At 40.5% G+C, this 13,364-nt stretch overlaps 1 protein-coding gene across 9 annotated transcripts in view; it reads left to right on the top strand.

The window, feature by feature from the left end:
• Nucleotides 1-13,364, top strand: part of LOC109938494 (mitogen-activated protein kinase kinase kinase 20-like) — a 121,809-nt gene that overhangs the window by 61,108 nt on the left and 47,337 nt on the right. For 7 of the 9 annotated variants that reach the window (XM_048599039.1, XM_048599044.1, XM_048599045.1 and 4 more), the window contains exon 11: nucleotides 8,413-8,548. In XM_048599039.1, coding sequence (XP_048454996.1) covers nucleotides 8,413-8,548 — 136 coding nt within the window. Of the gene's footprint in view, nucleotides 1-8,412; nucleotides 8,549-9,305; nucleotides 10,104-13,364 lie in introns of those variants that run through there. The other 2 variants (XM_048599046.1, XM_048599047.1) reach the window with 1 other exon arrangement.

Raw genomic sequence — 13,364 nt, 5'->3', positions numbered from 1 at the left:
TGAGGTGGGAGGAGGGGATAGGTGGAAGGACAGGTTAGGGAGGCAGGGACGACCTGGGCTGGTTTTGGGATGCGGTAGGGGGAGGGGAGATTTTGAAGCTTGTGAAGTCTACATTGATACCATAGGGCTGCAGGTTCCCAAGCGGAATATGAGTTGCTGTTCCTGCAACCTTCGGGTGGCATCATTGTGGCACTGCAGGAGGCCCAGGATGGACATGTCATCTGAGGAATGGGAGGGGGAGTTGAAATGGTTCGCGACTGGGAGGTGCAGTAGTTTAGTGCGAACCGAGCATAGGTGTTCTGCAAACCAACCCAGGTCGTCCCTGCCTCCCTAACCTGTCCTTCCTCCCACCTATCCCCTCCTCCCACCTCAAGCCCCATCCCCATCTCCTACCTACTAACCTCATCCCGCCCCCTTGACCTGTCCGTCCTCCCTGGACTGACCTATCTCCTCCCTAACTCCCCACCAACACTCACCTTTACTGGCTCCAACCCCACCTCTCTGACCTGTCTGTCTCCTCTCCACCTATCTTCTCCTCTATCCATCTTCTATCTGCCTCCCCCTCTCTCCCTATTTATTTTAGAGCCCCCTTCCCCTCCCCCATTTCTGAAGAAGAGTCTAGGCCCGAAACGTCAGCCTTCCTGCTCCTCTGATGCTGCTTGGCCTGCTGTGTTCATCCAGCTCTACACCTTGTTATTTCTAGGTGAGGAAATTGCTGGGTTCTTGTGCAAAATCTTTGTTTCCTCTTTAGTGACAAGAGAGATCTGTTCAGCATGGACTGGTTGGACCAAAGGGTCTGTTTCTTTGCTGTATGACTGTATGACTGGAGAATAGCCAATGCTAGTCCTTTGTTTTTTGGGAAATTATAGGCCATGAGCTTTACATCAGTGGTCATAAATTATTGGAGAAGAATTTTAGGGATAGGATTTCCTCACATTTGGTAAAATCTGGACTTATAAGCAATAGGGAGCGTGGTTTTGTGTAAGGAAGGTCGTGTCTCACAAACTTGATTGAGTTTTTTGAGGAAGTGATAAAGATGACCGATGAGGGGAAGGTGGTAAATGTTGTCTATGCGGACTTTAGCAAGGCCTTTGACAAGGTCTTTCAAGAAAAGCTAATACAAAAAATGAACTCACATGGGATCCATGGTGAGCTGGTAAGATGGATACAGAACTGACTTAGTCATGGACAGTGTGTAATAGTGGAAGGGTGTTTTGCAGATTGGAAATCTGTGACCAATGTTGTTCTGCAGGGATCAGTGCTGGAACCCCTGTTGTTTATAATATATAAATGATTTGGAGGAGAATGTAGGTGACCTAACTAGCTAGTTTGCAGACAGCACAAAGGTTGAGGGAGCTGAAGATAGTGAGGAGGATTGCCAGGGGATAAAGCAGGAGATACGTAGTCTGGAGATTGCAGATGGCATTTAATCCACAGAAATGAGAGGTGATGCATTTTTGGAGATCTGGGTAATATGCATCAGGGTAATATACAGTAAATGGCAGAACTCTTAGTAGCATCAACATACAGAGATCTAGATATACAGATCCACAGTTCCCTGAAAGTGGCAACACAAGTAGATAAGGTGGTTCAAGAAGACATGTGGCATTTTTGCCTTCCTTTGTTTGGACATGTAGTATAAAAATTGCAAAGTCTGTGTGGAACTTTAGTTAGGTCACATTTTGAATATTGTGTACAGTTCTGGTAGCCACACTAGCAGAAGGATGTGGAGGCTTTGGACAGGGTATAGAAATGGTTTACCAGGTGGAGGGTATTAGCTATGAGGAGAGATTTGGACAAACTTGGTTTGTTTTCTCTTGAATGTCGAAGGATAAGGGACAACTTGATAGAAGTTTACAAAATTATGAGAGTTACGGATAAAATAGATAGTCAGAATCTTTTTCCCAGGGTAGGAATGTCTGTTACTAGGGGACATAGGTTCAAGGTAAAAGGGGGAAAGTTTAAAGGTGATGTGAGAGGCAAACCTTTTACACGGATGGTGATTAGTATCTGGAATGTGCTGCCAGAGTAGGTGGTGGAGGCAGATATAATAGTGTTTAAGAGGCATCTTGACAGATACAAATAGACAGGGAATAGAGGGATACAGACCATGTAGAGACAAAAGATTTTTGGTTTGAAAGGCATCATGTATTGGCACAGTCTTGGTGGGCCAAAGGGCCTGTAACTGTTGGACACTGTTCTTTATTCTTTGTTTTTGTATCTGGATCATTGGGATCTTTTGCAGGGAGGTTTTCTAGTGCCACACGGAAACTGGTGTGGTAGTGGGTGGGAGTCAGAGCAATAGTTCAGAATGTGGAGTGATTGAGGAGAAGGTAGAGGTTAAGTCAAGTAATCTAATATGAAGAAAAAGGGAGGGCCAGATTATTAAATATGGAGGGACTGATGGACTTAAGTGTACTTATTTTAGTGCAGTAAGTATAACAGGTAAGGCAGATGACCTTAGAGCCTGGATCAATACATGTAGTTCTGCTGTAACACGTGTTTTGTTGATGTGAATTGGCTGTAATGTGATTGATGAATAGTGGACGCTGTTTGGATAACGCAAACCTTCTGCCGTACAGGTGTAGCAATTTCCCTATAATGCAATTTTCTATGACAATTTTCTACAGCACGAGGTCACACAAGAACACAACTATCACATTATAGGAGAACTACATGTACATGGGTCATTAATACATTAATACCATGATGTGATAGCCATTGCAGAAACTTGGCTGAGAGAAGTGTAGGACTGGCAGCTCAACGTTGCAGGGTTTAGATGTTTCAGGCATGAGAGAGAGGGATGTATAAGGAGTTAGATTACTGATTAAAGAGAATATCACAGCCCCAGTAAGAGAGGGCTCATCCAGCAAGGCCATATGGGTTGAACTCAGGAACTATAGACCTTCCAATAGCCAGCAGGAGATAGAGGAGCCGATATGTAAGCAGAGCATGGAAAGATGTAAAAACAACAGGGTTGCTGTGGGTGATTTTAACTTTCCAAATATTGACTGGACTCCCTTAGTGCCAGGGACTTGGATCAGCCAGAATTTCTTGAAACAGTATGTATATAGTTCAACTAAGGAAGGGGCCATACCAGACCTTGTATTGGGGAATGAGACTGGCTAGGTGATCAAAGTTTCAGTGAGGGAGCGTTTTGGGAACAGTGGTCATAATTCTATAAGTCTTAAGATAGTTGGATAAGGATAAGACTGGTTCTTGGGTGAAAGAGTTAAATTGGGGGAAGGCTAAATACAAAAGTATGATGCAGGAACTGGAAATATTATATTGGGAGCAGCTGTTTGAGAGTAACTTCACATCTGACATGTGGGAATCTTTTAAAAGCTAGTTGATCAGAGTTCAGGACCAGCATGTTCCTTTGAGGATGAAAGATAAGGATGGCATGATTCAGGAACCCTAGATGACAAGAGATATTGAAAGATTGGTTCAAAAGAGAAAGGAAGTATATGTAAGGTTTAACCCTTGAGGAATGTAAAGAAGCAGGAAAGAACATTAACAAGGAATTAGGAAGGCTAAAAGGGTCCATGAAATTACTTGATAAGTAGGATTAAGAAAAATCCCAAAACATTTTATACATATATAAAGGAGCAAGAGGGTAGCTAAGGAAAGGTTAGGTCCACTCATTGACAAAGGAAAGGATTTATACATGCGGCCAGAGGAAGTGGAAGAGGTCCTTAATGCATAATTCACATTGGTATTCACCAAGGAGAAGGACATGGATGAAAAGATTAGGGAGGGGTATGTTGATATCGTAGGATATATCAATATTAAAGGGGAGGTATTAGGTGTCTTGAAAAATATTAAGGCAGATAAGTCCCCAGGGCCTGAGGGGATCTATCTAATGATACTGAGGGAGGCAAAGGAGGAAATTGCTGAGGCCTTTACAGAGATCTTTGTATCCTCTTTAGCCACTGGCAAGGTCCCAGAAGAGTGGAGTATAACCAATGTTGTTCCTTTGTTTAAGAAGAGCAACAGGGATAATCCAGAAAATTATAGGCAAGGTAGACTTACATCAGTGGCAGGGAAATTATTGGAGAAGATTCTTAGGGACAGGATTTACTCACGTTTGGAACATAATGGATGGACTTTTTTAGGAATAGCATAGCTATGTGCAGGGAAGGTCTTGTCTCAGAAATTTAATTGGATTTTTTGAGAAAGTGACAAACATGATTGAGGGTTAGACAGTGGATATTATCTACTTGGTTGAGTGAGATGCATAAAATAGTACTGGCTGCAAGATAAACCATTACAGTAATCCCCATGTAAGGAATATGTTTAATAGGAGATAATTTGATACTTAACTGTGAAAATTGTAGGCTGTACAAGCCTGATGCATAATTTTTTTAAATATTAAAGAATAGACTACGAACAATTTGTAAGAAATTTGTGATATTTTATCAGTACAGCAGCCTGCAGGACGTAATCGTTAGGTGACAAATTGCAGTTACCTCATACCATGCATGTGTTCTGAAAACACATTATTTAATTCTATTGAGATCACTGGCATGCCAGCAGAATATACTTTTAATTAATTTCCTTTTTATAATTTTCACCACACTAAGTAATATACTTTACACCAACAGCATATAGGAAAATAATTCAGCTTTAAATTCTTGGGAATATACAGTTCATTCGGATTTGAAAGATGTAGGAATCTATTCTCTCAACTTAATAAATAATGCACTGTCTGGTATGGTACTAAGCTACGAAAATCAAGAGACTCTTTAACTTCAGTCTTTGATTTGTATGGAGATAGCTGATCTCAGCTGGCACAGCTGCACAAGTGCTACAGTTAACTTCAGCACTGAGTACATATGGACAGTATTTAAAATGGGCCAACTTGAATTTCCAGTTTGTTAAAGCATAAAACTCAAAGTATACAGATGTCATAAAACAAAAAAAAGAGCAATTAGAAATCAATGTTGTGGTATATCTTTTCAAAAAAAACGCCAATGAAAACTGTAGAACTTTAGAAAATGTGTAAAACAGGTTTGGCAAGGTTCTGTTATTAGTTTCAAATTACAGTCGTGACAGGTCAAATGAAAAGACATCAATATTTTTAGATATTTACATCAATATTAATGAATCAGAAACACTTGCCTGCTATGAGAGATGGCAATCTATTTCCTAACATGGATGTCACACACACTACTCTCAGATGGCCTCACAAGTCAGCTGCTGTATTCTGGCAGTGAACAATGATGTTAAGGAATTTCTGTTAAGATTTTATGAAAGCCAAACAAAATTCAAAATATTTATTACAACAAGTGCTTAATCATCTTGTCCCTTATAATGTTAATTTTCAGATAGTATGCAAGTACTCAACTATCTAAATATAAGTTGTAAATACTGAAAAGAATGGGAGAGAGGTGATAGACTATGGCATTGGGAGGTTATGAGAAGTGAAGTGCAGTTTACACAAAGATAAGTTCAACACAGATCTCTGTGAGCTCATCCAGAATGCCTAAGTCCAAGAACAGACCTAGTGAGAACTCAAAAGTTTGAGTCACCAACCTGCAAATGTCATCTTGCAGAGATACATGTCGAGCAACCTACAGGCCAGACTGGAACACTCTGATCCCACTGTTGTTTCCACTATGGACTAACTTTGAGAACATATCAAAGCTACACTATTGGTTACTTCCAATGAGGTCATCAGAATCAGCACCAGGGAGAATAGGGATCAGTTTGATGAAAATGACAACGAAATCCAAGACCTGTGATCAATGAAAAGGTCAGCTGATCAGGCTCACATGGTTCAGCCAGCCAACTGAGAGGAATTGACAGTCAGCCATCCAACACACAGCACACTTCAGGGTAAATGGAGGAACTTCCAAAATGACTGGTGGATCATATTGTGGAAAAAAACTCAATGGCACACTGTTACTGGTAATGTAAGAAGCTTCTATGGAGCACTGAAATTGATGCACCAGCATATCAAACCCAAAACCCCCTGAGGAGCACTGGCGGGAAGATGAGAAGTCAGTTCTGGTTTGCTTGTCAGGGCACTTTGACATGTCCTTCAGCACCAAGTACACAGTACATGAGACTGCCATCGACTGCATCCAACAACAACCTTGATGTGCTAAGATAACAGGGTGTAAAACTGGATGAACACAGCAGGCCAGGCAGCATCAGAGGAGCAGGAAAGCTGATGTTTCAGGTCTGGACCCTTCTTCAGAAACCTTGATGTGCTGGCACTCGAGAGAGAACTGTGACAGTTATCAAACAGATGAAGAGCAACAAAACTCTGGAGTCAACAGAATTCCACCTGAAGCCTTGAAGCATGGTGACAGTACCCTATATATCAAGCTCAGTGAGGTTTCCATGGCCTGCTGGGAGCAGGGCAGTATCCTACAGAATCTTCGTTATGCCATTATCATCATTGTGTACAAACAAAAAACAGAAAGGTCAGGTTGCTGTAACAACTGTGGGATCATCCCCCTTTTTGTTGCTGGGAAGATCCTGGCTGGAATACTTCTGAACAGCAGAAAGAAGCCTCCCAGAGAGCGAGTGCAGGTTCACCAGCAACAGAGGAACCCTAAGACACTGCTCAGACAAATACAAGAGGTATGTTCTGAGTGAAACAAAGGGCCTATATGCCACTTCTTTACATCTCACCAACACAATAAACAATGTAAGCAGAGCTAAACTTTGGAAAATCTTTGAAAAACAGATGCCTGCCCAAGTTCCTGGCTATGATGCAGCAGCTTCATGAAAATCATTATAAACAAATATGACAGCGACTTCTCGAATCCCTTCCAAATCTACAGTGGTGAAAAACAGAGATGTGTACCAGCCCAAGCCCTATTCATCATCATCTTTAGCATGCCACCATAGAAGGCAAGAGAAGAATTAAGGTGATAGTTCACACCTGCTTCCAGACTGATGGATATCTTTTCAATCCCTGGCATCTTTAGGCTCACATGAATACACGAGAGGAACTCATGCGTGAATTTTTTTTCGCTGATGCCTGTGTTCTCTTGACCCACAGCAGTCAGACCTGCAGTGATGCTGAGTCATGGGCCCTTTATGACTGGCTTGTATACCTTTTAGAGCGCTTCCATTAATGCTGCCTCTGTGACATCCTCAGGGTCTGCTGGCAGGGTCACATCATTAACATTGAAGTCCTGGAAGCAGCCAAAATCACCAGTATTGAGGCTATCCTCCTGCAAGACCAGCCGTGTTGGGTGGGTGGAAGATGGTGGCAGGGTGTCACATTTGTCTAGATAAACAATAGTTGCCTACCCAAGAGTGTTGTTTGGAGAACTGTCCACTGGTAAATGGAACAGAAGGGCTCCAGGCAAAAAATTTGAGGAATTGCTGAAGTCTCTTCCTGTGTGACACATTGACCCACTGTGGAAAACATCAGCCATAGACCACGGTTCCTGGAGATGCTACATTAAAAGTGCAACAGGGACCTTTGAGACGGTCTAAAGAACCAGTTTGATAGATAAAAGGGGGAGAAGGATAGATTCAAATGTCCCCAGTGGTGACTTCATTTTCCCCTGCTGTCAGAGAATTTGCCAGTTTTGGATAGACTTGACTCAGCACAAACAAGTCTGCAAAGACTAAGTGCAGCTTTACTAAAGTCTTCATCCATAAAACAATGCCTGAAAGTAGACGTTATGCAAGAAATGGTACAAGCGGTAGAGTTTACCTGAAATGTGATAGCAGAAATGACAATTGTGGAGCATGGAAGCTTTGGGGAGTGGGCTGCTGGGTGTGTTGTTCAGCAATATATATGTTTTAAAAACAACGCTTTTTCAGTAAAACACTGGAAAATACTTTTGCTAAAAGGTGGATAATGGGCAAAATAGGATAGCAAAATAAAGAAATGCGTTGTGCAAAATATGGAATTGCCCACAAAATTTATAGAAGCAACTGAACTGTTTGGGCCATAAATTTACATATTTGTAGGTATACTTCTTTGTTTAAAGGAAATATGTATTGTGATGAATTACCATGTATCCTTAAGTGATGTACATTGATTTGCTTATCCTTGTTCACCACTTTGTGCTTTAAAATTCTTGTTTAGAAATAGCCTGAGGTGGTTGTGTGTGGAGTTCACAATAATACCATGAGAAGGCTGGGGGATTATGGCCAATACAGACTACCAGTCCCAATTATGGTAATCATCCAACAGTGACACTGGGAAAACCTCCACGCAAAGTTGCTGTTACTAGCCTGTTTCAATATAAACCATGGTGCCATTTTAAAAAAATGTTTACATATTTATAAATATTTAGCACTTGTGTAATTCAAAATATTGTGGCATCAACCCAGTATTTGTTCTGATTATCTAGAAAGTCAGTGAAATTTAATTAGGATTTAAGTAGGAATCCAAAACAATTTGTTCTCATTAGCAAGTGCTGTGATTGGTTCCTACAGATGTGAGATAGAGGCCACTTTAGAAAGACTAAAGAAACTGGAACGAGATCTGAGCACAAAGGAACAGGAGTTGAAGGAACGAGAAAGACGTTTGAAAATGTGGGAGCAAAAGTTGGTGGAGCAGTCCAGTGCTCCTGTGAGTATTCACAGCCATATCATTACCTATGATATTTTTTTAATGCTACAACTATTATTCACATTTTAACTACGCTTCAAAAATTATTTATTACACACGTAAAAAATGTGATAACACTTCATATGTTCTCCTGCATATATGATGGATAATCTTTTTTACCAGCAAATATGGGGCAAACTATTGACATTCAAGCTCTGGAAACCTTCTGTTTCCTATGCTTTATGGAGATATCACTTCAATTTCTTCACATTTTCTTCCAACTCCATCACTCCATGATGTGATATTCCTGCAAATGATGAAAAGTAATTTTGCCCCTATTCAACCACTGGCCGCAGCATTTGATAAAACATTTTTAGCTTTATGTCACTTTAGCAATTGAAAAGATTCAACCATACAAAGCCTTAGTTTCACAAATTGTACAAGTCCCAGACTATCACAAATAATGACAATGTACATGTTGGTTCTTCAACATTATCTAGAGAGGATTTTAGTAAATGTAAGGACTCTCATTTAATCACCATCATACCCAGTGGTCACAAAAGCTCTCCCAATTAAGTTGGCTGGCTTGTAGTATTACCCATTAAATGTGGAGGAGGACATTATTATTGGAAGAGTAAGAACTGTTGCATGTATGGTGAGTAATCACAAACTTTAAAAAAATCAATTTTGTGCTTTTTCTAAATATTCTCCAATGCTGATATTTAACTTTTTTTGCTGTTATGTTCATCTGTGCTCTTTCTCTCCTCTTTTTACTTAGCCTTTCTTACCTCTTACTGCAAGGTTTTCTGAAGAGTCTTTCTATGAGTCTAAGACAGAGGAGTCAAACAGTACAGAGATGTCATGTCAGATCACAGCTACCAGTAACGGGGAGGTAGATGGCATGAACGAAAGTCTGCAGAAAATGATGAGTGGTTTTGGCAATATCCTGTCTATGAACCTAGCAGGACCTGTCATGCAGTCTGGGATTCAGATAGATATGCAAGCCAAGCAGAATTCTTCCAAATCAACTTGTGTCAGAAAGGGAAAAAAAATCAATATGACAATGGATTTTGATCACTGGTCATACGATAGTAATTAAATCTGAGCGCATAAAGCTTTTAAACATTTTTAAAGCAACCAATTGTATTAACTTAGTGAATTGAATATTGTTTTCCACAGCAGTTCTAAGCAATACAAATATTAGTATAACCAGCTTAGTGACTTATTTATGCTGTGAGCTTAGAGTACTTTATTAAGCATAATTTGTATGCATGGCTGAAATTGAATCATTGTTACCTTGTTGGAATATCAATCTAAACACTGAAAACACTGGTGCAAGCATTCATGAAAAGAAATGTTTTAAAGTTTAAAAAGTAAAAAGTTAAAGATAATTGTAAGTAAAGTTTTTCAATATCTGCTTTTCATTACCAGAGTTCATTTTTATAAGACCTGAAAATATTTATACGTTTGAGATTATTTACAGTATTGAAGGCTGTTTTGATGTGGACATCTTTTCTGTGTTGTGTGTTACCTATTTTCTATTTCTTTTTTTCAATAAACTTAATTTAGTAGCTTATTTACAATTGTCTGGGTTCTCTTTCCTTCAGAGTAGTAATTTTGAAAGAAAGTATTTTGTATGTCTGTCTTCCAATACTGTTTATGCTACTTTCACTTCTACTCAGTATTCAGCTATTAAATCTATCCTGCTTTGCATATTCTAGATGCTTCTGTATGAGAACCTGGTCACCTTCCTAGTTAGTGGAACAGAGACCTGCATTCTATTACTACAAATTAGTATTTATGACTCCAAATTGTTAATAGGCTGTGTTTCAGCCATTTTTTTGAGACCTGAACTCAGCATTATAATGTAAAACAAACATTTTGGCTGCTCTGACATAGCTAACTTGGATCCTTTACATTTAATTTTTGTGTGAACAGTAGTTGAATGTATTGTTTAGCCAATATATTTGTTTGGGACATTGACCATTGCAAATATCTTCCTGGCAATTGGATACTCAACATCTAATTATTACTATTTTATCATATTTTTACACATTTGTTGAAAGCTTTTATCTTAGTCTCATATTGGTACTTAGAGCTAACCTTATATTTGCAGCAAGTAACAAAGAAATGAAGATTGTGGACAATCAGTAGTACAAGATAAAGAGAAATTGATCCTCAAACCTAATTTTAGTTGCATATAATTAAAACTTAACTGACCTTATACGGGAATAAAATCTGAAAAAACTGTGGATGCCGTAAATCAAAAATAAAAACAGAAATTGCTGGAAAAGCCCAGCAGGTCTGGCAGCACCTGTGAAGAGAAATCAGAGTTAACATTTATGGTCCGGTGACCTTTCCTCAGATCTGCCAGACCTGCTGATCTTTTCGGGCAATTTCTGTTTTTGTTAAGGGGAATAAATCCTGAATGGTAAATTTCGTATTTCATTTCGTTCATTGTACTAAACTTCTTTTGGTGTCCCTGATGTAACTTATTCCTGTGGCCAGAGCTCTAAATAATTGCTGATGTTGAACTAAGAGTGAGTGGAAGTATCTCTGAAACTATAGTAAGAAATTTTCTTTGCTAGAATTAGGATTAGGTTTTATTGTCACACGTACTCAGTAGAGGGGAACAGGAGTACAGTGAGAAGTGTTTAAAGATGCCATTTTCAGTGTCATCTTAGGTATATAGATGCCTAGGTAGAAAATTTTGGGTATAAATCAGAAAAATAAAGAAATAAAGTTAAAAGTTCAGCCTTACAATCCTTTTAAAGCAGAGAAAGAGAGAAAAAAGATAAAAGTAGATGGAGCAGACACACTGGGCTTCAATTTGGGCCCGCGCTGGGCTTTGCCTCAAACCCGGGTGTCCACACTGGTTTACCGCTTGTGATTTTAAGAACAAGTTAAGCCAGATGACCTTGGGACATCACATAAGCAATTAGAATGCTCTGGCCATTTAATAAGGAACTGCAGAGTTTAATGGGGGAGTAAAATCTGAGTAACATGAACACAGGCTTCTTTGTCATTCATAGTTCTTTCATTGCTCTCTACATGTGGTTAATGAAAAGTATCATCAAAACCATATTGAATCATTTAACATCTCCAATGTTTAAAATATTTGAACAGATTGCCCACTTAAATTAACTGAAAAGAAAGGTCGTTTCTGTTTACAGATTCACAGTACAACCTGCCCAAATTTCTGATATTTGCATTCCACAGAATAGTTCAGTTAACCTCACTGAGACTTCGTCAACAACATGTCATTCCTCAAGTCAGAACTGGAATTGTGCACCACTCCACGTTCTCTCTTTGCCTTTAGGCATCTGATTATAACAAAAATTTGGAGTGCCAGTAATATGCATGCGAAACATATTCAATTTTGCAGCTGGAAAGCTTCTCATTGGTGAAATGTGGAGTAAACTAACATCATTAGAATTAGATTTTATTGTCACACACTGAAGTACAAGAGTACAATGAAAAGTGTACAAAGCTGCCATTTCTGGCACCATCTTAGGTACATAATCTTAGGTATAAATTAGAAAAATAAAGAAATAAAGTTAAAAGTTCAGCATTACGGTCCTTCTAAAGCAGAGAAAGAAAATAAAGAAGACGGATCAGATGAAGACTACATTGGGCTTCACTTTGAGGCCGGGAGTTTGCACTGGTTTACTTCTTATGATTTTGAGAAAAAGTTAAGCCAGGATGACCTTGGGACCTCTCATAAGCAATCAGAGTGCTCTGGCCTGAAGATGGCGATGGCGTAGCAGCACAGCAGGCTCCGTCTGCTTTTACTTCTTTTTCTCTTCTCTCACTTTTTTTTATTCTCACTTTAATCTACTTACCTTCGGTGGAGAGGGAGTTTGTGAAGCGCGGAGGAGGATGAGCTCAGTGCTCACTGTGGAGCAAGCAAACCCAACATGGTGGAGAGTGAGGTAACAAGGTGCAGAGCTGGATGAACACAGCAGGCCAAGCAGCATCAGAGGAGCAGGAAGGCTGACGTTTCGGGCCTAGACCCTTCTTCAGAAATGGGGGAGGGGAAGGGATTTCTGAAATAAATAAGGAGAGAGGGGGAGGCGGATAGAAGATGGATAGAGGAGAAGGTAGGTGGAGAGGAGACAGACAGGTCAAAGAGGCGGGGATGGAGCCAGTAAAAGTGAGTGTAGGTGGGGAGTTAGGGAGGGGATAAGTCAGTCCAGGGAGGACGGACAGGTCAAGGGGGCGGGATGAGGTTAGTAGGTAGGAGATGGAGGTGGGGCTTGAGGTGGAAGGAGGGGATAGGTGGGAGGAAAGACAGGTTAGGGAGGCGGGGATGAGCTGGACTGGTTTTGGGATGCGGTAGGGGGAGGGGAGATTTTGAAGCTTGTGAAGACCACATGTTCCTCTGATGCTGCTTGGCCTGCTGTGCTCATCCAGCTCTACACCTTGTTATCTCCACATTGATACCGTTGGGCTGCAGGATTCCCAAGCAAAATATGAGTTCCTGTTCCTGCAACCTTCGGGTGGCATCGTTGTGGCACTGCAGGAGGCCCAGGATGGACATGTGTTCTAAGGAATGGGAGGGGGAGTTGAAATGGTTCGCGACTGGGAGGTGCAGCTGTTTAGTGCGAACCGAGCATAGGTGTTCCGCAAAGCGGTCCCCAAGCCTCTGCCTGGTTTCCCTGATGTAGAGGAGAACACAACGGGAACAGCGGATATAGTATACCACATTAGCAGATGTGCAGGTGAACATCTGCTTGATGTGGAAGTGAGGTGTCCGGCATCTGCAGTGGCAGCGAGAACAGGCAGTCCCAGGTTGAGGGATAGTAGGAACTGCAGATGCTGGAGAATCTGAGATAAC

This window comes from Rhincodon typus, chromosome 7 (assembly GCF_021869965.1).
Source record: "Rhincodon typus isolate 14 chromosome 7, sRhiTyp1.1, whole genome shotgun sequence".
NCBI classification, from domain to species: domain Eukaryota; kingdom Metazoa; phylum Chordata; class Chondrichthyes; order Orectolobiformes; family Rhincodontidae; genus Rhincodon; species Rhincodon typus.
This window is presented reverse-complemented; position numbering and strand designations above follow the sequence as displayed.